The following is a 26,769-nucleotide window of genomic DNA, read 5'->3' on the forward strand; positions in this document are numbered from 1 at the left end:
TTTCCTCCAACATGGCTGCGCCCAGGTGAGTGGACGTGCGAGTACCCACCGCGGCTTTTCTGGGATAGAGCGGGAGAGGCTGGCGAAGGAGAGAGCGCCCGCGTGGGGAGAACCCAGCCTGAGCCAAGGCGGAGGTTTGTGGCGCTTCTTATTGGCGGGCATGATGACCGCAAATCGCCGCTTTCTCTTGTTGGCCTCTTCCCGGCTCCTCCGTCTGCCTCGTGGGCTTGGGACCTCGCCGGGGAGGGGAGGTGTGGCCCGTGGGCAGTCGCGTGTCGGTGCGTGGGATGGCCCGGTCACAGGCTGAGGCCTGTGTTTGTGTTTGGTGCGGGGGCTCATGTGGTGTCTGCCAGTCTTCTGCTTCTTTGGCGGTGGAAGACCTGGGGAGTGTTAGTCCGCGGTGTTGGATTCACAGGTTTTTCTGACCCGTGTCAATCCACTGAAGAAAGGGTGTTGCTGGCGACCTGGTAGCTCACAAAACTGAGTCTTACCATGCTCTTTTTTGAGTAATCACCGATACCTCTCGACCTCTGGTAGTGGGAGTCTCTGGTTTTGGTTGATTTCATTTAAGAAATATTTACTGAAAACTGCTGAATGCCAGGCACTCAAGTTCTGTGCCCTCAAGTAGGTGACAGCCTTCTGGGTGAGCCCAGCACACAAACGAGTAATTATAATACAGTGGGAAAATTGCAGAGATAGAGATACACATCAGATATTAATGAAAAGATTGAAGAGGGCCACCAAATTCAGAATTCTGGAGAAGAGATTTTGGAGGGAAGATGGCAAGTTTAGTAAGGTTAGGCTTACTCAGTAAGCGTTTATGGAGTGACTGCTAGGTGCTGAGTGCTGCAGGGTGAATCATGCAGACAAAAATCTCTACTTTCCTAGAGCTTGCTTTCTAGTTATTAAAGGAGGAAGACAGTAAACACCTTAATGAGGGCATTAGAAACTAGAGTAGGTGTTCTTCAAAGAATTAAAATGAGGTAATATGACAAGTGATGGGGTCAATATTTTCTAATCATTTAAACTTTTAGTTTTCTTTTTAAATAGGTAATGTAATTTGAATAGCTACTAAACTCAAAAGTTATAAGAGAGGAGCTTTTGCTTTTCTCATTTCTGTACCAGTCTACCCACTTTCCCTTCCTGGAGGCAACCCATATCACTAATTTCTTGTATGTCCTAGAAATTTGTTTGTATCTTGTACTGTGCGTTAAAGTCAGACCTTATTTGACAGGAATTTAATTTGTTTCCGATCTTTGGTATTAATTAATTAATGCACAAGCACAGGGACATTTGTCTATACTGCTTGGTTCATTAAAGGCTGTTATTCAAGGAGAGCATGGACACACATATTGCTATTCCCATACAGGGCAATATCCAACAGGTTATATTGGCGTTAAACTTACTAGCAGAGCAGATGTGATTTCTAAACTCTTATTACCCTGTGGAGAGTGTGCTTAGGCTGGACTCAGCTCAGCTAGCATTCTAATAGTGAGTGACCTTGCTCCTGTGTAACATTCCTTAACACTCCCGTCACATGGCAAGGAGCACCCAAGCCTTTGTGCGGTAGTGGAAATTCCTTGGCCAGAGAAGTGGCCTTGTTAGAGGGGCACCTCCAGACCTCAGCAGCTGGTATCAGCCTATGCCTTGTTGCGGTGACTCAGACTTGTCCTTCTTCCCTTGTAGTAATCTTGCGAGGGAAGGGAAAGGAAATGACACAAATGTGATTATGAGGCTCCATCTGCTGGCGCTGGACTCTGTCAGACTTCTAAAATAGTGTGTTCAGCATGTGTTCTTTCTCATTTCTTCCACTTTGCAATCTTTGCTCATGTGACATACTAAGAAAAAAATTCTTAGTAGATTCATCCCTTGTTCTCCATTGCATACTACAAACAGGATGATCTTGGAATGGAATGGCAATAAGATAATTCCTTTGAGGCCCCTCAGTTTTTCTTTGTCTTCTTAAACCATTCTCATCTGGCTCTTCTGGAAATTAACAGTAATTTAGTAATAGATATATTAAACCTTTTAACAAAGTTAAACGGTGTCAAAGAGTAACACAGCCAGACATTAATTAAAGCAGTGAAAACAGCTTTTATTTGGTAATGCTGACAGTAGGGGAAAGAGCTAAGCTCTGTTCAGATTTATACAGAAGTGATTTGAGTGTTTTAAATTGCGAATGAGTTAGAGGGGATGATGTGGGGGGTGCTGCTCAGTAGAAGTAAAAAATTATAAAGAGTTGCAATCAGACCAGCTGTGTTTGCTAGCTGGCAGTTATCAACGTTAGGATTCCATCCTGCTACAGAGACTGAGAGACAGGTGCTGTGCTTTCCGATTATATTTCAAAGGCATGGCTCTCAGGTCCTTGAGAAAGACAGTGCTGAGTGGCAAGAGATACATATTCACAATTGTAAGCCATTTTTATTGTTTTTTTTGGAGGGAGGAGGAATAAGGTTCATTTATTTATTTAATGGAGGTACTGGGGATTGAACCCAAGACCTGATACATGCTAAGCATGTGCTGTACCACTGAGCTGTATATACCCTTCCCCTCTGTAAGCCATTTTTAGTTAAGTGCTTTAAGAAAGGGAGGTCAGGGGCCTATTGTTAGTAGTTGTTAGAACACATAGTTAAGTTTCCTGACAGTATTTTAAGTTTTCTCAGGCTGGCATTTTAATGGGGAGCTGGGGTCATCCTAGGACATGGCTTTGTGCTGCTGTAAGCCAGGCTAGAGTTTGGTAAAGTGTTTTAGCGCAGGGTTTGGATGGAGTTATGTGCCAAGAAGAGGCATTATTAGTCCTATTTTTCAGGTGAAGAAACCTAAGCACAGAAATAAGTAAGTAACTCAGGGTCATATAGGTAGTAAATAGTAGAGCTGAGATTTGAACCTAGAACCTGGACTCAGAGCACTGATGGAGGTTCTGGGGAAACAAAGATACGGTTTAATTCCTGTCATCAAAGAGCTCATAGTCCAGTGGAAGGGGACAAGCATTAGAACAAATAACTATAATTAGTGCAATGTTAAAAATATATTCAACTTTCTCCTTCCCGTCCAGTGATGACTCCCAGAGCTTTCCCTCTAACCTCATTCCTTCTCCTTTTGCTGCTTTATATTTTCACCTGCCAGCCAGCCAAAGCGACTGTATCTTACCGGTACTTCACACATGTTGTATCCTAAGTCTGACTCATCACTTCCCTTCCTGAGCAACTCTTCCTGACCTTCTGACGTTCTAGTTTCAGAATGACGTCGCTAGCCTCTCAGTCACTCAGGCTCTGTCCTTTTTATGAGCTCTGATTCTTCTCTCCCTCATATCTGAGTAGTCATCAAGGCCTGTTGATTATACCTGAACTTTCCTTTTGCCCTCTTCCCCTCTTTCCCTGTTTCCTTTCTTCCTGCAGCCCTCACCCAAGATCAGGCCAGCATTTCTACTTGCTAAGCTGGATTATTACAAGTCCGTTTGCCTCTCACTTGCCTGTTGTGCTGTCCAGCCAGCCTGTTTTACTGGCCTTACTTTCTATCACATGTGGCCCATATATTAGTTAAGCTGGATTACTGGCCATTCTTTCAATAGTCTCAGCATTTTTCTTTTACAAATAAAGATCAATAATTAGAATTTTGACTGTTTAAGAGCTGTTTTAGAATATGTTTAACTTCTTAAATGTTTTTTGTTTGCTGAGTTTTGAAGACTTTCACGTGGGGAAGAGTAGGATCAGTGGATCCTCCGACATTCTCTGCTCTAGAAAATTACGTCTGCTTCTTACTGTCCTTGCGTGACACATCTGAGACAGGAGGGAAGGGAGCAGGGCACAATCATTAAAGGAATGACACAGCAGTTAGCACCAGGGCGGCGGAAGATTTGACTTCCAGTAGACCTTGAGCTTTATTATATGCTCACTGTAATATATTACCATGGTGAATGGCACTTTCACAGGCGCCATGACAGTTCCGAGGCTGACCATAAAAGATCAAAAACTGGGCGGTGGCCCAGTCCCTGGGAATCCCAGTCCCTGGGAATCCCAGTCCCTTCCCCAAAATAGTTGGAATAATCTTCCCACTTGTTAGCATATGAAGTTACTGAGCCTGTAAAAACTAACAGTCCTGCATCTTGTGCCTTTTCTTGTGCCTTCTGAGATGGCCCACACTCTGTGGAGTGTGTATCTACTTTTGCTTTAAATACCCACCCCTATCCCTCATGGCCTCTCCGGCCTTCTGAGATGGCCTACACTTGGTCTATGGAGTGTGCATCTCTCTGAATAAACCTACTTTTACTCAACTGTGGCTCGCTCTTGAGTTATTTCCTGTGTGAAGCCAAGGACCCTCACTTGGCGGGGTGCATCCCAGGGACTCAGCTGAGACCTGGGACACAGCCACCTTCTTACACCCCATTTTTCCTGTATCATATCCATTTTCATTTTTAGCTTCTGCTCTTTATTTGTTGCCTCACTGGGTACCCTCCCTTCCTTAGGACTCTGTACTCTTCTTTGGTACTCAGCTCAAGTTCTTTTCTGTTTTGAAGTTTTCTCAAACTTTTCCAGTCAGCATCGATCTTACCTTTTTTGTCTCTGATTTATATCACATCTAAAGACTGTACCATTAACAGTTGTCTAAAGATGTGTCATATTCTTTCATTGTTTAGTGTTTGTTTTCTCAACTAATTTAAAAACTTGTTGAAAGCATAAAGTGTGTATTGTATTTGTATGCTGTAGAGTGCAGAGACCGTACATAGCCATGTGTGTGTCCACCCATTATCATTTCTTTGTCCCTCCAACAAATTTTTGTTGAGCACCTACTGTGTGCTGGCATTCCTGCTCTCTTGGAGTTCCTGAAGGAGGAATTAGGCCAACAAATGAATCATCACAAATTGTGTTTAATTCTGTGAACAGAATAAAATAGGCTTCTGTAATAAAGTATGATGCAGGGTGCTGATTTGGATAATATAAAGACGGCCTCTTTGGAAAGGCACTCAGTAACTACTTGCTCACTGACATATTTAAAAAAAACAAAAACCATTCTATGGGGTTCTTACATCTGCTATTCTAAAAATTATAGATATAAAAATATATCACGTGTATAGCTTAAAAAAAATACACACCTAAACCACTACTTACCGTAACAAATACTTCTGATGCTTCTGTATGTCCCTTTCATATCACAGTTCCTCCTCCCCCCAGAAACAACTTCTCTCCTGATCTGTGTGTTTATCATTTCTTTGCTTCTCTTTGCATTGTGCTGTGTGTATGTATTTGTAAACAACATATTGTTGTAGGAGAGGGAAATGTCACGTCCTGGGACCTGCAGAAATTCTTAGGATTGACCACCAAGTGAGGGTTCTTGGCTTCCCACAGGAAAAGAATCCAGAAGCGAGCCATACCAGAAATTGACACATTGTAATTGACTGTACCTCAGTTAAAAAAAAAATTTCTTTTAAATTACAAAAGCAAACAGTAGACAAGGGAAAACAAGTTATTTAGAGAGAGATACGCACTCCATGGGCAGAATGTGGACTGGCTCAGAAGGTGAGAGCGGCCCTGGGGCATGGGGGGTTTGGTTGTAGGTTTTTATGAGTTAAATAATTTCATAGGCTACGAATGGAAGGACTGTTCTTGCTGTTTAGGGAAGGGTGGGGGTTTTCCAGGAACTGGGCCATTGCTCACTTTTTGGCCTTTTATGTTCCACCTTGGAACTGTCATAATGTAAGGGACAGTGATTTTAATATTACAGTGAAGGTATAATGAGCTAAAGGTCAATGACCAGACTATTCTCAAAGCCACCTTGGTTCCAGCTGGTTCCAGCTGGTCTTTACCTCGTCCCAACAGCTGTGCCCCTTCTTCGTTTATTTAGCGTTTGTTTGTGTCCTGCCCCTTTCCCTCCTGTCTCAATACAGCTTACTTTTGGATTTTGAACTTTTTATAATTGAATCATACTCCATATTCTTCTGAGAATTTTGTCCATTTCTTCTTTTTTTTTTCTTTCCTAACATTATGTTGTGAAATTTATCTGTGGCACATTTTACCTAGGGCTTCGTAAAGGGATCCCGTATGGGAAAAATAGCTTACTTAGTAGTGCTAAAGCATTGGAGTGTTCTGTAGAACCTTCCAGAGACGCTATGAGGTGTTCTTTCCTTTTTGTTACCTTTTAAATATTTCTTTATTGTCCCTGCATCTGTTTGTTCTCTTGGTGGGTGAAAAGTATAGTAAGCCTTTAAAAAGGCTTTTACACATAGAAACATTTATAAACTATAAAATATATAAATAGCATTCTTATAATTGACCCTTCAGGACTTTTAAGGTTGACTTTTGTAGTGGTTTTTGTTTGTCTGTTTGTTTTCTCCAGGATTACCATGGATAGCCACCACCAGAGTAATTACAAACGCAGTAAAACTGAGAAGAAGTTCTTAAGGAAACAGATGAAGGCCAGGCATACTTTGCTGAGACATGAAGGCATTGAGACAGTATCCTATGCCACTCAGGTGACCTAAAACTATTATTGTCATTTGAATGCAAATGTATTGGCATATTAGTGTGTTTTAATAATACTGTGTAGTAATAATAGTGTGTAGTAATATTTGTTAATAATTGCTCAGAGAAGAAAGCTGTAATTGTTCCATAATATGTTACAATCTATGTTAAATATACCTATGACAGGACCTGCTCACTTTCTATTTTGGGACATAACCTAGTTTAGTTTGAATTTCCATGGATTGTGTTGGTTGAACTAGAGGAAGTTGTGGTTCTGTGTTGACAAGAAGACTGCAACTATTTACAGTTTACAAAGCATTCTTAGATTCGTTATTATAGTTAATTCCCTAGACATCTGTCTGAGATAGGTGAGAAAGCTAAGGTTCTGCGAGGTTGTGATCTGTCCACTGGGTGAGGTACTGAATAGAAACCTAAATCTTTTGTACCCGAATGCAGTCTTCTATCTTCTGTTCCTAACTTTATCTCCATAATAAAGTATTTTGATTATTTGCTATGAAACATTTTTTATTTAGTAGACCTTATTTACAAAGCCTTTTTATTATCTGATGGGCAGTGATTAAATGTTATATAAGTATATGTACACACACACACACACACACTTCTGTTACTAAACAAAAGTTCATGTACCCAATGCACAGTGAGGCCAAACATACCGAAACATTGGCGTTCGAAAGAGAGAAAGGTTTAGCAAGGAGAACAGGTGGCTTTTGCTGAAAAAACTCGAACTCCCTGATGGTTTTCAGGGAGAAGTTTTTATAGGCAAAATTTGGGGTGAGGGCTGCAGGGTGTGTGACTTTCTTCTGATTGGTTGGTGGTGAGGTAATAGGGCGGTGCTCCAGGAATCTTGTGCTCAGCCTGAAGTTACCATCCTCCACCTGGGTACTGTTAAGTACAATGGATCCAGCTTTAATCGCTGCACTGTTTCTTGAGTGCTCCTCCTGTGTTTCTGCATTCCCTCACTTCCCTGATTAGCAACTGTTTGAATCTGCTCCTTGGTATTCAGGAAGGTCTAGGAGGCTGAGGGCTTTTTCCTGCAAATAAGAAACAGCACATGGAAAGGCTTTTGTTCCCGGGAGGACTACAGGATCCTGATCTGTTTTACTTCCTGGGCTATGAATGCGAAGAACTTAGTTTAACTCTTAGCTTCTCCATTTCTTTGTTCATGAGCAGTACCCTTTGACCTCAGCTTTCTCCATTTGTAAGGACATAGTATTACATACCCTTTTATCCTATTGGATTGTTAGATTCTGAAGAGAACATGCATATGATCATACTTCCTAGCCATTGAAATACCACATGAATATAAAATAGTCTTACGATATTCTTTCTGGTTCTAAAGATACAGGATAAGAATAATAAGGAAGCTTAGCTAGCATCTAACTGAGGGCCAAAGAAATATAATTTAGAAAGTGAAGCTGGGATTAAAGTTTGGATCTCTTGAGTCTCAGACCAGCACCCTTTCCTTATGTCTTGCTTCTGCTGTCTTCTGTGCTGCGTCATAGTTTTGGAATAAGTGGTCTGTTGAGGGAGATTTAATATTAGCAGGTAAAAGGCCCATAATTAGATTCTGTTAACTATTAACGACTTGAGAGAATTTAAACCAAATTCCTCTAGAAAGGATGGAGTAGATAATAGATTAGAATTACTATGTCTGCATACACTTCCTGCCAAGAGCCATTGAGGCTGTGAGGCATTCAGAAGATTATACTGACATACCCTGCTTGCGTCAATTCTCAAGCGTAAAGTAGTAAGAAGAGAAATGGGTTTGTTGCTGGAGGGTAGGTTCTTGTCTGTGCAGGAGACAATTCAAGAGCAAGCCATAGTAAAGTGAAAGCGAGTTTATTTAGAGAGATACACACTCCATAGACAGAATGTGGTCCCCCTCGGACAGGAGCGTGGCCCCCAGTGCAGGCGGCAGTTGCGGGGGGGTTGGTTAGCTTTTATGGGCTGGGTAATTTCATGTGCAAACAAGTGGGAGGATTATTCCTATCTGGGGGAAGGGATGAGGGTTTCCATGAATTGCACCTCACCTACTCTTTGGCCTTTTATGTTCAGCCTGGGAACTGTCGTGGCACCTGTGGGCGTGTCATTTAGCGTGCTAATATGTCACTGAGTGTATAATGAGGCGGAAGGTCTACCGAGAGTTGACTCTTCTGCCATCTTGGACCTAGTTGGTTCTAACCAGTTTATGTTGTGTCCTCGTATCCTGTGTCGCTCTTCTAGTGGCTGTGCCCTGCCCCCTTCCCTCCTGGCTCAGATTCAATTTCTTTGCTGCCTCTGACATTTGTTTCTGGTTGGGACTGACTTCTCTCTCAGATCTCTAGAAGCTTTAATCTCACCTTCATGGCTTCCAAAATGCCATTTTATTTGGGCTTGATTATTTTTTCTCCTCAATATTTTTAAAACAAGAGAGAACAGTTGTGGAAGGACTTCCACTTATATATTATCTACCTACGGGAGAACAAATGGTCTTTTCACTATTTAAGTATAGGTGCCTTTGTGCAATTTTATAATCGTTGTTAGATTTTTCTGGAGCCATGATTTTCAGATTATCTGGGCAGAAGATGAGTTTTAAAAAATCTGAATTCTCTTCTTCATATTACTGGGAAAATTGCTTGGCTGAACAACTATAAATAAAACGATTATTTTAAAACAATTAATTGCATTTAAGTATATTATATAACTCGTATAATAGTAAATAAGCTCCTCCCCATTACACTTATTTTTGTGTGGTTTTCTTTACAATTGCCCACAAATCACTTGGACAGCATTTCTGAGGACCACAAGTATTCCTCCAGTCACCTCTTGCCTATCTTCCCCAATTCTTAGATGGGGCAGTGGGTCCTTGACATTTATAAAGCCTTTGCAGTTCCTTAGATTTGAGAATGTGGAAATGTTTTTGTAACTATGACAGCATGTAACCAAACTATTTTGTTACTTTAATTTTTAAACCTTACTAAATGAGGTCCAGGCCAAGCCATCTGAGAATAAATTTTGTACCATATTAGTGTGTTGATTATGTGTACACCTGCATACATACAAAGTATGGGCTGCCTCGTAACAGAGCAGAGCTTTACTTATTATTCAATTTTATAATGATTCTTTTATATTCTTTAAAACAAGGTTCTAGATATTCCCATTATATGTATGTACATATATATACATTGTATTCTACATTCCAGCTTTGTGTAAATCAAAGGTTGGCCGACTACTGTCTTCAGGTCAGATCTGGCTTAAGGATGAGTTTTACATTTTTAAAGAGTTCTTAAAAATTAAAACAAGATTTATGACAGTGGCTTACATGATCTGCAAAGCCTAAAATATTTACTATCTGGCCCTTTTCAGAAAAGTTTGCCAATACGTGGTATAAATGATGAAACGGATGAGAGTAGGCTATCAATAGTTCACTTTCGTTATGCTGCAGAGTGTGAAGATCTTCACACTGTGTAGAACGTTTTTTAAGCACAGAGACTATAAGGGCACTAGGTCATAAGCGTCAGAATAAAAATAGGACACCGCCCCCCACCCCAGTCCCTTGAATGAAGTTGACCAGGATTGCAAATGGCAAGAAGTAAGCATGGTACTTCTAAAGGAACAAAATTTAATTGCAAAATGACTGAATAATCCAGATACAAAGGACATTTTTTTCCTATTTTATGTTCAGTAGTACTTGTAATTGTTTTTTCTTTGAGCCAGTACCATTAGGTTTTAGTAAACATTGTGTAACAGTTATATCAAAAATATGAATTCTAGAAACTGACAGAAGTAGGTTTGAAACCCAACTCCACCTAATCACTACCTTAACCTGATTTTTCTGCTTTTCAGTTTCTTTCTCTGTGAAGTGGGGCTAATATCACCCACCTTGTAGGATTGTTGTGGAAATTATGTTAATGAGGATTAAGTAGGTAAGAGTATATAGCACAATGTCTAGCAAAAAAGCAAGCATTTTGTAAATCTTTGTTTCGTCTCCTTTCTGCCTCTTCTTTCTCTTTCATTATGTTAAACTTTTATTTATGAACAGTGAAAGTTATCTTTTAATTTGTATGTATGGTCATTAAAAAACTGAGTATGTTACTAAATAATATGTAAAAATCAGTATTATTTACAATGCCTTATTATTTAAAGCTTATTTAAATTAAAGTAACAGGTTGATGTCAACTGCTCATGTTACTTTCTTTTTTGTGTTTTCTTAAGAGCCTGGTTGTTGCCAATGGCGGTTTGGGTAACAGCGTGAGTAGGAAGCAACTGCTCCCAGTGTTAGAGAAGTGTGGATTCGTGGATGCTCTCTTAATGCCACCGAATAAGCCCTACTCGTTTGTAAGATACAGAACTACAGAAGAATCCAAGAAAGCCTATGATACTCTCAGTGGGAAAGAAATAGTGGATGACTTAGGACAAAAGATCACTCTGTACTTGAACTTTGTGGAAAAAGGTATTAACACACAAGTATCTTTTTGAAAATGGTGTTTGCTTTTGTGTGAGTTGTCTTTTCATAGCTAAGTTGGAAGTTTCAGCTATGTGAAACAAAACAGGACAGTAGTTAAGCGACCTCTTTTTGTTTAACGAACATTCTTTAAGTGCCTAGTTTGCACAAGCATGGGACTAGCAGTTGAAGGGAGCTGATTTAGACATAGCCTGCATCTAAGGAGCTGGTCCCACCAACCTAACAGTGTGCTTATTATCTATGTTACTTGTTTTGGAACCCTGCTACTGACTTGTTTTTCAAAATTTAATGTTGAGGGTTCAGATCACCAATTATTTTACAGTGTCTACCCAGAAGCTTCCAATTAATCACTTAACAATTAATTGTGATCCAAATGATTATGTGCCAAGGTTCATGACTATGGAGAAATACCTTTAGCCACCAAGGGTCCCCAAAGCTTTGTAGTGGAGCTGTCCAACAGAGCATTCCATGATGATGGAGATGTTCGTATGTTCATATCTGGGCTGTCCGACAGGATTGTGTGGTTTTGGAACTGATTTTTAATTTCATTTTACTTAAATAAATGAAGTTAACTAATTTAAATAAAAGCTTTACAGACTGATTTACAGAATTGCTGCATCTTTTCACCACACACCTATGGAAATGAGATATATTGAGATGAACTTTGATTTAGACACCTAATCTCCTTTATTATGTTAATTTGCCAACTATTTAGGCAGTTAAAGAGTTTTGTTTAGATATGCTGTGAGTAAGTAGGTGAGTATAATCTGATCAAATGTATTTTTTTATGATAAGATTCAAAGGAAACTAAATAACTCCTTTAAAGATGTACTTTTGAAGTTATAATTCTCTGTAAGTACTTAATTTAAATCTGTGTTAAGCTTTCAGATTTTGAAAACTAGATTATTTTCATATTTTATGTGTTTGTGATCAGTTTTTAAAAGCTGAATGTTTAGGAATTAAGTCTTAATCAGAAAATACTGTCCTTGGGTTTCCTCCTGTTCAGTGTGTTGAACACTGTCAGAAATTGCACAAAATGAGTTTTGGAGTGTTTTCTATCTGAAATGCTATATTAGATCCAGGTGTATTTCTAAGATTATTGCAACCTTGTTTATAATCTTGGAAATTATTTTTAATAGAAATGATAGAGAATAGAATAGAGAATAGAACTGTGTCACAAATTTTTATACTTGTTTTGATATTTACTTCCAGATAGCCACTGAATAACAAATACAAGAGGTATTTAAAATTCTTTTTAAAGAATACATATATATTTAGAAAATTAAATATGAATTACTTGTAGTATAAATTACCTGTCTTTAAGAAATTCTTCCCTAAGCTTTCCTTATATAATTTGAATAAATAAGTAATGACTGACATATAGTAAACACTTAATAAATACTTATAACATGATTCACTATTTATATTCATTATATATTAATAAATCTACTAGATATTTATATTATTATCTTTGTGAATCTCTATATTAAATAATTCAAAGATGAAAACTGTTCTGTAGAAGAGCTTCAGAAGTCATATGTGTAACATGAATGATCAGATCCCTGATAGTAAATATGAATTACACTATTTCTTTTATCTAATCATAAATTATTTTTTTCTTTTCCTTCTAGAGCTGTACTTATCTAAAACTTTGAAGGACAGAAATTAATACATGCTAAATAATTTTTTTAGAAAATGACTTTTTAGAAAATTTTATGTTATTTTACACTTTTCTATTACTTGATCATAGCTGGTATCATGAACCTAGGGGGAAAAATAACTTCAAAAATTTTTATATTCATATTTAGGATCTGATTTGTTTATGGAGGTAGATATTATGAGAAACCTTCTCTCTTAGTGAGATTTAAAGAGTGGCTCAATCATGTTCGAACAAAATATTTAAGTAAATACTGTTCTATGTGCTATTAGTAATTGCAGTGAATAAAATGTACCATAATTTTTATCTTGGCTTTTATTATTGCATTTTTAATAGGTTATGTATCTTTCAGCATTTTTATCTCTGAAAATGAGGATTGGGGTTTTATGAACTGATAAATGGCTATTGGACAGAATTATTAGTATATGAGAACTTTAAGGTTGTATATTGACTATTTTAATTGGTTTCCCACAGCCCCGTGGAAAGAGTTGGGGCTTCAAGCATTGCCTCCAGGCCTCACGGTGATAGAAGAAATTATTTCTCCTGAGGATGAGAAAATGCTTTTGGAAAGTGTTAACTGGACAGAAGATACAGACAATCAAAATTGTAAGTAAAACTTTAAACCTGATGTTTAAGTTTAATGCAAAATGTTACTGATCTTTCCGTCTCCTCATTTAGTTTATTCAAACGCTAATATTTCCTTAAAATTACTTAAAGTACCCCGGATCCAATATTAGGTAAGTCATACCAACAATTCTTAAGAGTATTAATAATAAATAGCATTTATATAAGTATCAATTTAAAACTCCGAACTGATCAATATTAGCCAACATTAGTAGCACTAACATTTATAAGCCATTTTACATACAGTTGGCCCTCTGTATCTGTGGGTTCCATGTCCATGGATTCAATCAACCATGAATCAAAAATATTTGAAGAAAAAGTAAAATTCCAGAAAGTTCTAAAAAGCAAAACTTGAACTTGCTACATGTTGGCAGCTGTTTACATAGTATTTGCATTGTATTTACAACTATTTTAGGTAGCATTTACATTGTATTAGGTGTTGTAAATAATCTAGAGATGATTTAAAGTATGCTGTTGGTGGGGCTTCAAGATGATGGAATAGAAGGTTGTGGAATTCACTTCCTCTCACAAATACATCAAAAATACATCTCCATGTGGAACAATTTTCACTGAATACCTATTGAACTCTGGCAAAAGATCTTATGCTAAGAGGGCCACAAGAGGAATCTCCATGGAAAGAGTTGGGATGGGACCTGTGCCCTGGGCAAGGAGTGGTGAAAGAGGAAAAGATTCCTCAGCCTCCCCTGCACCAGCAGGGAGACCAGCCAGGACAGAAAGGGAGCTTCATGCGCTGGGAGGGCAGCACAGCGGCTGCTCTGAGACAGGCAGAAGAGAGAAACTGGCGTGGAGGATCCAGGACAGCTAGCTGTGCTCCCCAGCCCGAGACGTAGCCTGCTGGTGCACGTGGGAGCTGGGCGCTGAGGCTGGGGCTTCAGAGGACAGATTCAGGGAGAGGACTGGGGTTGGCCACATGGAGATGGCCTGGGAGATCTGGCGTGAGCTGCCAGGCTGAGGCTGGGAGTGTGTGCGCGGGAGCCCAGGTCCTCCATGGAGGCCCCCATTGTTGCTTGCACACAAGATGTGGCCCTGCCATAAAAAGCCCCATTGTTAACATGTACTTGCAAGGGAAGGTGCAGGACCCCACCATAGCAGCCTCCTTCCAGGCTCCCTCTTGGCCTGGGGCAGGTCCACCTCTGGGAGCTCTGGGAAAGCACCGTTGCCTGTGGCTTACCCCCAAGCGGAGGCAGAGCTGAAGTCTGAGCCCATTCCCAGGGGCTGTTCAACTTCAGAGGTGAGGCTGAGGTCTGAGCCGTGTCCTGGGCAGTTTTGGCAGATTTGCATCCCTGGAGCCTTTTTGGGCTTCGTGCATGTAGGAAGTCCAGATGGAGAACTGGTGCATGGCTGGGGCAGGCTGGCTGTTAAAAATGGGCACATGCACATGGAGGCAGGACTGGGGTCTTGACTGACCCTGTAGCCCACAGCAAATCAGGTGCATGACTACATGGGTCCAGGTACCTGACTTCAGTGGATCTACCCTGATGGCTTTTGTGAGCATAGCAGCTGAGGGACACCTGGGCAGGCTGGCAGCTTTCCTTCAGCTGAGGCAAGATGGAGGACAGCACCAAAAACAGTACTTTGTGAGCCTGCACAGAGGGTGACAGTCGACTCCACAGCACAGAGTACATTGCCTGGATGACATCTTCTGTAGAGGAGTACTCAGTGGCCCCTCTCCCAGTGGAAGGGCTGCAGTCTCACCTACCTCACATAGCAGCTCACAAATGGGTCTGGGGGCTTCTGCTCCAACAACTGGGTTGTGGACCCAGAGCTCAACAGGGCTGTGAAAACCACAGAGCAGAGGAGGCCCTGTTCAACATCCAGTCCAGGCTCTGGTCACCACAACACCAATCATACCGCCTATCAAAGAGGTAGCAGCCAGCACACATGGAGGAAAGATGTGGCAGGCATTCATACTAAAACTAGCCCTTGCAACAAAAATATTAAATGCACATTAAATGCACAGGGATGTACCCACATAAAAACAGCCCTTTAGACCACAGTAAGTAACTATTACTTCTAAATTCATAGATGGTAGAGAAATATAAGTAAAATGAAGAAGTAGAGGAACCACTCCTAATTAAAAGAACAAGAGAAATCCCCTGAAAGGACAATGAAATAGACCTCCTCAGTCTACAAGAGCTCGAGTTAAAAAAGGAGATAATAAAAATACTGAAGGAATTAAGAAAGGCTATTGGTAGAAATGCAGATGACTAAAAGGACCTAATAACTATAAAGAGGAGCCAAATAAAATCAGAAAACCCAATTGTTTAGATGAAAGCCAAGCTAAAGGCAATAAACAGCAAACTACATAATGCAGAAGAATGAATAAGTGACCTAGGAGATTAAGAAAAATGAAAATCACCCAGTCAGAAGAACAGATAGAAACACAAATGGAAAAAAAAAAGAAAAGAAAGCAATATAAGAGACCTATGGGATAATGTAAAGCATGCCATTCTGTGTATAACAGGGGTGCCAGAAGGAGAAAAAGTGATCAAAAATGTATTTGAGAAGTTATGGCTGAAAATTTCCTAAATCTAAAGAAGGGAACAGATATCCAGGTATAGGAAGCACAAAGGGACCCAAATAAGATGAACCCAAACAGATCTACACCAAGACATAATATAATTAAAGTGGCAAAAGTAAAAGGCAAAGATAAGCAAGAGAAAAACAGTGAGTTATGAGGGAACCCCCATGAGGCTGTCAGCTGATTTCTCTGCAGAAACGTTGCATGTCAGAGGGGAAGATATATTCAAAGTCTTGAAAGGGAAAAACCTGCAATGTAGGATACACTACCTAGTAAGACTGTCGTTTAGAACAGGAGAAATAGTTTCTCAGACAAGCAAAAACTGAAAGAATACAGCAGTACTAAATCTATTCTAAAAGAAACGTCCAACGGTCTTCTCTAAACAGAAAAGAAGTAAGAATTTATATGAAAAAAATCACAACTGGAAATGAGGTGGTATCTACAGTGAACAACATGAAGATGTAAAAGAAGACATCAAAATCATAAAATTTAGGGAAGGTGTGTAAGAAAACAGAGTTTTGTTTTAGAATGTGTTTGAGCCTATATGATTACCAGGATAAAGTAAGTAGATGTAGTAAGGGGTTAACATACTTGGAAAACAGGGTAACCAGAAATCAAAAACATACAAGAGATTCACAGAAACCAAAAAGAAGAGAACACAAACATAATGTGGACAAAACCATCAAACCACAAACGGAAAAGCAAAAAGAGTAAGGAAGGAACAAAGAAGAAATTCAAAATCAACTGGAAAACAAGACTTAAAATGGCAATAAATACTTACCTGTCAGTAGTTACCTTAAATGTTAATGGACTAAATGTTGCAATCAAAAGACATAGGGTGGCAGATTAGATAATAAAACATGAGCCTATAAGAGATCCGCTTTAGGGTGAAGGACACACATAGATTGAAAGTGAGGGGATGGAAAAATACTTCATACAAATGGAAATGACAAGAAAGCAGGGGTAGCAATACTTATATTAGACAAAACAGACTTTAAAACAAAGACCATAAAGAAAGGCAAAGAAGGATGCTGTATAATCATAAAAGGATCATTAAAGGAAGAGGATATTATACTTGCTAACATATATTTACACCCAATACAGGAACACCTAAATGCATAAAACAAAAAATAACAGATATAAAGGAAGAAATTGATGGGAATACAATAATAGTAGGAGATTTTAACAACCCACTCACATCAAGGGATAGATCTTCCAGACAGGAAATCAATAGGGCCACAGAGGTTCTAATTTACTGTCTTCTCTTCATACAGTTCAAAAATCCTTAAAACACCGAAGAGTAAAGCATTTTGGCTATGAATTCCAGTATGAGAACAACAATGTAGATAAAGAGAAGCCATTGCCTGGGGGTAAGTGATTGTTAAGAAATAATAAATGGTTCAGAAGAAAAGTTTTTGTCATGTTTGAGGGTGTTTTCCATTTATCATTTGTAATTGAACTTTCAAAAGAGTTGATTAAATTTAAAACATTTTTTTAACTAAATAGTGCAGTTTTGTGTTAAAAATTTTAAACATGCAGATACAGCTAAATCTAAAATCTAATTTTCTTCAACGCTATGCTTACTCCCATACCTCTCTTCAGAAGTAGTACCATTATATGAAGAGGGTGTGGAGGAGGAGGGCCCTCCTACACTGTTGGTGGGAGTGTAACTTGGTGCAGCCACTATGGAGAATAGTATGGAGGTTCCTTAAAAAACTAAAAATAGAATTACTGTATGATCCAGGAATCCCACCCCTGGGCATATATCCAGAGAAAACTCTTAATTTGAAAAGGCACATACACCCCAATTTTCATAGCACTTTGTACAATAGCCAAGACATGGAAGCGACTTAAATGACGTTCCATCGACAGATAAATGGATAAAGGAAATGTAGTGTATAAATATATATATGTATGCAATGAAACGCTACTCAGCCATAACAAAGAATGATATAATGCCATTTGTAGCTACATGGATAAACCTGGAGATTATCACACTGAGTGAACTCAGTCACAGAAAGACAAATATCATATGATACCACTTATATTTGGAATCTAAAAATAGGACACAAATAAACTTACTTACAAAACAGAAAGAGACTCATAGACATAGAAAACAAACTTATGGTTACCAGAGTGTAAGGTAGGGAGGAGAGACAATATTTCAATCCTCATAAATGAGTCTACATCCAAATAACCTATAAAAAGTATATAGTGTTAACGTGTAGTATTATATTGTATGTTATAAATTGTGTATTCATGTACTGCATGTATCACTCCAACTGGTTCTTTTCACAGTATGTCTTGGAGACCTTACATAGTTTTTCTTTTTATTAAATGTTCTATAATAGCTTATTTAGTTACTTTCCTTTTGATAGACATTCAGGTTATTTCTAGTTTTTAGCTTTTACAAGTTGTACTGCAGAGGATATCTTTGTGTCCACCTCTTTATGCACTCAGCAAGAGTTTCTCAAGGGAAACTACTAAATTAGAATTGTGTCAGAGTTCTGCACATTTAAAAATGTTAATAGACACTGACAAATTGCACCCTAAAAATGCTATACCGACATGTTCTCACCAAGTGTGTACCTCCTCCCCCCTACCCCTAGCGACTTGGGCTATGGTAAAATTTTTAATTTTATAATTACCTGATTACTAGTGAGGTTGGCCATTTTTACTTCCTTTTCTGTGAATTCTTTTTCATCTTCTTTGCCAGTTTTTTCTAATGGATTGTCTTAACATATCAGTTAAGAGTTTACTATAAAATCTGGATATTAGTCCTTTGGTAGAATTCTTTGTTGGAGTTAAATTTATCTATTTTTTTTAATGACTTTTATCTTATTTAAAGGTTTCCTTTGCCTCAAGAAATAACATTTATGAATCCAATAAAAGTAAGTTAGTTCCACTTTGAAAAGTGTGTTTTTTAAAGAGAAATAATTTAAAAGACATTAATAATTTAAGATAACACAAAAGAAAGTGGTCAGGCTTATTTCCAGTATATAATATAGTAAATTTTGTAGTTTTATTGCTATTTTACAAAATACTAAAATTTTTGTCCGCAGAATTGTTCTTTTGTATGTTTTACTTCATAAAATCAATAAAATAACTTCAAAAGACTCTTAAGATTTTGTTCTTATTCTGCTCTGCTGGTGAGTTTACTGTTATGTTTGGATCTGACTGCTAAATTAAAAGTTGGGTGATTTTTAACTCAGTGACTTTTTTTTTTAATTCTGGGTGAAACATGTGAAGTAAGTATTTTAATAATACGTTTCACCTGTATGATTACTGACTTCAGGTCTTCCTGACCTTTGTGATAGCATTTTGGAGAAATGGCTGAAGGAGGGTTTCATTGAACATAAACCTGATCAACTGACTGTGAACCAGTATGAACCTGGGCAGGGTAAGTGTTTCTTCTTTTAAAATTCCAGTCTTATAATTCATAACTAAGTGGATTATGTAAATCTCTAAGAGCAAAGATATTTTTTAGCTGGAACTGACTCCTGGAGTACTTTGCTTATGTTTGTTACCTGTGTTGATTTTAATCCCTTGTAATTCTACACTTAGTCTCTTGAGGAATTTGCATCTTAAGTGTTGTCCTGTTTTCTGTCTCAGGAATTCCTGCTCATATTGACACGCATTCTGCTTTTGAGGATGAGATCATTTCTCTCAGTTTGGGGTCAGAGGTAAATATTCAAATAATCATTTTTATTAGCCATCAACAAATGTCTTATACAATAGGATTTCTCACATTTCTTAATTAAAGTGAATTGAGTTTAAAATGAAATGTAAAGGCACCATTAGCACTTTCATTTCTTACAGGAAAGTGAACATTTTAGTCTCTTTTAGGTGTCCAAAGTTTTATCAGTCCATCAGATGCCAGGAAAAGCCCTGTAAATTAATGTTTTACACATTTCACTTTTAGACGTTAATATGCAGACTTCCTTTTGTGCGACAATTTACTGCAGCAGCATTGCCATCTAGTGGCAAAAGATAGCAGCTGCGGGCTATAAATAAAGGAAACGAAACTAAAATGTATGTGTCTGGAATTCTGATAAACTTTTCCACATGTATGATTCAGTCCCTTCAATATCTTTGAGCAGTAGAGGGTGATGTCCTTATTTTTACAGATGAAGAAGTAGAGGTTCATGTTTATTCATTGGCTTGTTTCTATAGTTGCACTTTATGTGAACTGGTAAAGAAGCTACAGAAAGCATGATTTAAAGCAATCCATGCAGTGTGCAGGTAGAATTTTAAATAGAAAGCAGTATTTTAAATCTGAAGAATCTTTAAAATATCAGGTCATCTAATCTAACAAGAGGTTGTTTGAAAATCTGATCTTGTTCCTGGACGCAAAGACTATTTACTAGGGTTTTTTTGTTTGCTTTTTTGTGCATTTGGTTAGTTCCCATCACTAACTTCAGCACTTTGGCTTTTTGACTTTTGCTGAGCTTATGTGATCATGTTGATACTGTGACTACAAAACTAATGCTATTTGTTTGATAAGACAAAACCATCTTCTCAACCACATGTGTGGATAATTAAGTGCTTTAAAAAATAATGAGGACAGGAAGGGGAAAGAGCTCTTCATTTTCATTTTACCTCTTATCCTGACTTGTAGCTTTAGGGGGCCAGTAAAGAACATCTTTGTCTTTTCCTCCTGTGTAATCAACTGAGAAATGAGATGAAAGGTAGATGGATAACAGACTGTCAACTCAACACTGAGGAAACATGGAAGGTCATGGCTTTGGATCTGTAGCCAAGTGGACTTGTTGATACTTCACCTCTAAATTAGACATACTTTACCCTGGAACAACTGGAGACTTCTCCCATAGAGGCAGAGGCTGCCCCTGTAACAGAGGACATGAAGAAGGATAAATTAGATTCTGCAAACCAGCTTGATCTGAAAAAGAGACAGGAAAGGGCTCATCCAAGCAGGTTTGGCTCCAGGCTAACCAATCAGCTGAGGCATGCCCTCTCTCCTGGGGAGCTGGCAGTGAAGGAATGGAGTTTAGGAAGTCTCTCCAAAAATGTAAAATATACCTCCTATTTTTTCCAAATAAGTTATTTATGATGAATTTATTTATTTATTCACCCCAAAATATTTGTGGAATATAATCTACTAGGCAGAATCTAACAAGTAAATAAGGATAAAATCAGCCCCCAATTTTTTTAAGCTAAGCTGTTTCATTACTTTTGTAGGCTTATCTTATACAGAATAAAATTTAATTTTATTGAAACGGTTTGTGACTGACTTGTTTGGAGTCCCTTTTTGGATGGCGGTGGATTTCACGCCACAGTTCCTGCAAACAGATGAAGCCGCGGTGTAATTAATGAGAGCTGATAGCAAGTGGTCTCAGTGCAAACACATAAGCACGATCATATTTTCTCATAGCTGTTTCAGCGATTGAATATTCAGTGATAGCCAAAGTGCCTCCAACTTAGTAGGCTTTCATTTTCAGGCTTATTTTTCTGTTATGCAATGTATATTTTGCTCTCTACTATGTCATTGGCAATGTGTTTAGACCGTTAAACTAAAAGATGCCTTGTCTTTTCATTTTACATTCCGCTTGAGCTCAGCCAGATAAAACCATTCAGAAATCATCTGTATTTGGAGGTGAAGAGGAAGAGAAGGCAGAATCTATTAATTCAGCAGCTAAGACCTAGTTTTGATAGGCAGAGTTATATTTGAAAGGTGGAATTTACTGATGTGTGGTAGTTATGATTTGTTTGTGATGTTGTCTTTTAAACTTTTAGTCTGGTCTCATTTTGCTTGTTTCACATGTGCAGTACTGTAGACAAATTCCCAGGTGTGTCCCCTATATGTGTACACGGTACACGATCAACTAGGAAAGTTTTCACATCAGAAACCTCAAATGATGCTCAACTTCTCACACTCACTCTCAGAAGCAATGAGAAATAAGTTCCTTTGGGCTCCAGTGGTATTTAGCTGCTGTATTTACTACTTGCAGAATTGTTACCGAGTCCGAACTCTTTCTGCTCACCGCATGACAGGCCAATAAGTTGGGAGATGAGATGTTGGGGCAAGGAATGGCGACTTTATTCGGAAAGCCAGCAGATAGAGAAGATGGCAGACTAAATATCTTGGAGAACAATCTTAAGTCAGAATTCAGGCTCCTTTTATACTAAAAAGGGGAGGGGATGTGGTTGGTTCTTGCAAACTTCTTGGTGTAGGAATTCTTTGTTCTTGTAGCTGTCCAGGTGGGTCAGGTCGTGGTGCCCCTGTAAAACCTCTCACAAAACAAATGTTATTTTCTATTCTACAACTTGTCATCTTTATATAAGTTGCAAAAGTGTTAATATCCTTAATGGTCAGGGCCTTGAGAATAGGCCCTCCTGTATATTTCAGGCTAAAGGCAACATTGTATCACAAAAGGTGCAGAGGGGGCAAGACTGAGCCTAGAAAACAGCACAGAGGGTTAAAGCCAGAAACAGATCTAATATGGAGTCCGATTTGTTCTTTTCTGTTACAGAATCACTCTTAAATACCAGAAGGTACCATCTCATCTTCATGGATGAGACTTTTTCCCCCCACCTTTGACCAAGCCATTAAGGCCTGCACTTTAGAAAACTGCTTCTGACTTCAGGACAAGGGAGCAGAACTTGCTTTCTTTAGTCATTTTCAAGTGGGAGGTCTTATGTCCTGTGTGTTGATTCCAGGGTGTGTTGTTGTTGCCATTTGAGCAACAGTGTGGCTCCTTCCTTTGAGTTTCATAAAACTTGGTAATCTTGAGATTCCAGTTTTCAAGGAATTTAGCAAATGGATGATGTTTTTGTTGTTTTTAAATGTACCTTGCCAGTAGGAGGCAAGGAAGGGAAACAGATTTGTTGTGTTCCTTGATTTTAACTTTTCTTGAAGGACAGAAACTAAGCAGGCTTACACAGTATAGGTAGGAGATCTGAAGGTCACTGACGTCAGCCGCTGGTCTCCAAGGTGTCTAGGGAAAATTCCTATTAATTCCTCTGCTCTGGAAAATTTGATATGCCAGCAAGCTTCTCTTCCAGCTGCTTTTCAGTTTAGCAAAGTGTACTTCTGGGAATATCATCTTTTGTAGAGAGACGAAAAGCTATATTTTCTTTTACTAAAAATGTTCAAAGTTCCTCTTCTTCGCCACAGTGGACTAATCATCTCATAATATGGGGGGGGGTTCTATACTTGTAAGGCCAGGGAACGTGTGTTAATAGATGTTTCTGATGTTGTATTTTTGTAACTTCTATCTTGTATCCCTGCTACTATGTCTCTCTCCCTTTTTCCTTCCGTCCTTTCCCACTTGTCCAGACTTGGCAGACATGTTTATGAGGTTTGTGGATTCACTTATTTGCTATTTAAGGTAGAAAGCAAACTGTGACTTCATTTGGGTCCTGTGACAATGTTAGTGCAACTACAGAAGATGTGTATTTGGCAGGCTATGGGAAACAGGTGGACTTCTGTGTAGTCTGCTGAATTCTCAGGTATGAATGTTTTCTCCAGCTAAATAGAGTCACTTCTCTTCTCTCAGCTTTCATCATTCTTTGTGAATCACGTATCATTCTTCATGTCATACTGTCTCTTGTCGATAAGCCCTTAAGGGTTTCCACAGGTTGATCTCAGCCTATTTTTAACCAATAAGGATCAGAATTAAGTTTATCTTCTTTCTCAAAATTGTTCCCAGTAGCATTCTGTTTTTTCATTTTCCTGTTCAGCCGACATGGAGGAGATATGTTTCACGTACTTTTCTGTTATCTGTCTTATCTTTACTTGAGTGACAGAGTGAGCTGTGTCTAGGGTTTTCTTTGTATTATGTTTTCATTGTGTTAAAGGTTTTATAAGATCAGAATGTCTAGAGTTTTTTTTTGTTTGCTTTGAACTGAACATTATCCTCAGTCATGCCCCATGAGCTTGCTAGGAACTTGATCTTTATTGACTCTGCCATCTCAGAAAATAAAGAAAATAGGTAAAACCAAAAAGAATAATTGGAAAAAGCTGCTGTGGAGCGAAGCTGTCACAGGGCAGAATGATTCAGCAGTTTCAGGGAAGCATTATCGATTGTGAATACTTAGTGAATGTTTGGGAAAAAAAATTTCTTTTTGTGATCTTTAACCAGCATTGCATTTAAGATACAGATACTATGATATTGATAATACTTTATTATTATGATGACATGTTTTAAGGAAAATTTGATTTTCGTAGAAAATATACATTTAATTTTATAAATAAAAGTTATTTCCTTAAATTCAAAAAAACTATACTCTCACTTTATAGACCTGTGAGATAATAGAAAAAATAAATATTGATCTCTGCCTCCAGTTCCTGGCACAGACCTCCTAAAACCCTTGTAATTTCCTAGACACAAGTCTCCTAAACTTGGAATTTCCTGGGTGATAGCGGTGTCTTTTGTTCTAGAGAGATGATTTTTGATGGATAGGGGCCAGCCACCAGAAAGACCAGGCAATGGTTAGAAGCTTAGAGATTTCAGCCCTGTCCCTCATTCTCCGGAGAGAGGAGAGGGGCTGGAAATGGAGTCAGTAATTAATCATGCCTGTGTGATAAAGTCTCCATAAAAATCTCAATAGTTTCCAAGTTGGTGAACATGTAGAGGAGCTGGGAGAGCGGTGCTTCCGGGGGGGCATGGATGCTCTGAACTCCCAGAGGGGGCATGGATGCTCTGAACTCCTTTCCTTGCCCTGTGCATCTCTCCCATCTGATGTTCATCTGTGTGCTGTATCATATCCTTCATAATCAACTGATGAACAGTAAGCAAACTTTTCCTGAGTTCTGTGGGCTTCTCCAGCAAGTCAATCATGGTCATCAATAATAATAATGGATAAGTATTCTCTGCATTTTCTAACATAACTCCCATAACATTTGGATTATTTGGTAATACATTTTTCTTCCTTGAAACTCGACATATATTTCAGCACAAATATTTCTACATTAATTAGTATCATGTTCGAGTTTGTCTTGTCAATTCTAATCATTTGGTGAAACTGAGATTTTCCTATTTTAAAATCATTACTCTCTGTTAATAGGAGAAGCATTTTAATTTCACAAATATATATGTATTTTGTGTTTTTAAAACATGTTGAATATTAAAAAAAATTTTTTTTTTTATTGAGGTATAGTCAGTTTACAATGTTGGGTCAATTTCTAGTGTAGAGCACAATTCTTTAGTCATACATGAAGTTACATATATTCTTTTTCATATTCTTTTTCACCATAAGCTACTACAAGATTTTGAATATATTTCCCTGTGCTATGCAGTATAAACTTGTTTATCTGTTTTATATATACCAGTCAGTATCTGCAAATCTTGAGCTCCCAGTTTATCCCTTCCCACCCGCCTCTCCCCTGGCAACCACAAGTCTGTATTCTGTGTCTGTGAGTCTGTAAAACATGTTGGATATTAATTAGCCAGAACATGTAACTTCTGGTTGGGCAGAGAATATGTCTCTTATTTACCTTTAGAATCGTTGATGCCTCATACAGTAATTAATAAATATTTGTCTGAAGAATGAGTTACAGTGTAGTCTCTTGGAATATTTTCTCATCAAAAGTTTTCACCCAGACAATTTGTATTCCTTTAAGCCACAACTGATCATCTCTACAAAATAATTAATAAATATACTATTATTCTTTCTTATGTGTGGACCTTAGTGTCTATTCAGAAAATTGAAACATATATGTATTGACTTATAAAATGAGTCACAGTGGGGTTTTCTTTTCCTTCCCCAACATTTTTGATTATGAAATTTTCATACAGAAAAGTTGATAGTATTACACAGTAAACACCTAGATACCCACCACCTACAGTCTACAGTTAACATTTTAATATATTTGCTTTATCAAATATCTATTCATCTACTCACCCTATTCATCTGTCTGTCAGTCCATCTTCTTTTATGTATACATTTCAGGGAAGTTGCAGGTATCAGTACATTTCATACCCAAAACATCAGAATTCATCGGTAATGTTTTAAAATAGAATCCTTTTGGAGTATGACGCTGAGTTCATGTGACATCATTTGGAACAGATAATTGTTTGGAAAATTAAATTTTTATCATCTTACTTTATTTTCCAGACTAGATTGGAAGGGCAGATGAGAAAGAGGAAAAACCAGGTCAGACCTGTATCATTTTATACGGTTGACAAAGGATTTTCATGTGCATTATCTTATGTGATCCAGTATTGTTATTAATAGTAGTAGGTAATAGTTACTGAATGCTTATTTTATGCCAGGCACTGTGCTAGGTTTACCTTTAATGAAGGTACTAATGCTAAATTATATTTATCCCACTGATACTCGATTGTCATATTTATTTTTCAAATTGATTGATATGTTCACTTAAAATATTTTTTAGGCCTGTGACCTGCCTTTTTTAAATTCACATTCGTCCTAACATAACATGCTCCTGTGGTTAGACCGAAGTCATTTAATTGGTGTTTGGGTTCCTGAGCACAAAAGTGTTTTCTTGGGCGTTGTGTCTTTTTAGGTTGCTGTGCATAATATTTGATCATATTTCCAATCGCTGAAAATCTTCCTGTGTTCTTCGATTATCTCTTGTAAATCAGCCTCTAATATCCAAAATGTTGCATGACTTTAAAGACACAAGATGGATTATGTGAGAATGGATGCCTAATAGTTCCTTCTCTCTGGATTATTAATTATCAATATCCTATGAATAATAATAGCTAGGATTTTTTTTTAATATTTATTATGTGCCAGATACTGTGATTTATATCCATTATATATTTAATACATTTAAAAGTCCCACAGAGGAGTTAAATGACTTGTCCTGGGTCATACGGCCAGTCAAGGAGAAAGCCAGGACATGAGTCTTTCAGCTTCTGAGCCCTTGCATTTGATCGCTGCCCTGGTGTTTTGCATGGAAGGGCTGCTCCTCAGCCCACCTGCATCCTAACTGCCTGGGGTGATGGTTAGAAGTGCAGACCCCCGAGCCTCGCTGTAGACCTGCTGAGTCTCTCTGTGGGCTAGGTGTATTTTTCAGTCATTAGTTGATTCTCAC

At 38.2% G+C, this 26,769-nt stretch overlaps 1 protein-coding gene across 2 annotated transcripts in view; it reads left to right on the forward strand.

Annotated features, from left to right (window-relative positions):
* The window catches only part of ALKBH8 (alkB homolog 8, tRNA methyltransferase), a 49,991-nt gene continuing 23,222 nt past the window's right edge, over window positions 1-26,769 (forward strand). Inside the window, exons 1-8 of one of the 2 annotated variants that reach the window (XM_072953860.1) lie at window positions 19-134; window positions 6,334-6,469; window positions 10,674-10,911; window positions 13,055-13,186; window positions 17,021-17,116; window positions 19,042-19,146; window positions 19,359-19,429; window positions 25,824-25,862. In XM_072953860.1, coding sequence (XP_072809961.1) covers window positions 6,341-6,469; window positions 10,674-10,911; window positions 13,055-13,186; window positions 17,021-17,116; window positions 19,042-19,146; window positions 19,359-19,429; window positions 25,824-25,862 — 810 coding nt within the window. In that variant the 5' untranslated portion in view covers window positions 19-134; window positions 6,334-6,340. Of the gene's footprint in view, window positions 135-6,333; window positions 6,470-10,673; window positions 10,912-13,054; window positions 13,187-17,020; window positions 17,117-19,041; window positions 19,147-19,358; window positions 19,430-25,823; window positions 25,863-26,769 lie in introns of both variants that reach the window. The other variant, XM_072953861.1, reaches the window with a different exon arrangement.

The sequence above is a fragment of the Vicugna pacos genome, chromosome 33, assembly GCF_048564905.1.
Source record: "Vicugna pacos chromosome 33, VicPac4, whole genome shotgun sequence".
Classification (NCBI taxonomy): Eukaryota; Metazoa; Chordata; class Mammalia; order Artiodactyla; family Camelidae; genus Vicugna; species Vicugna pacos.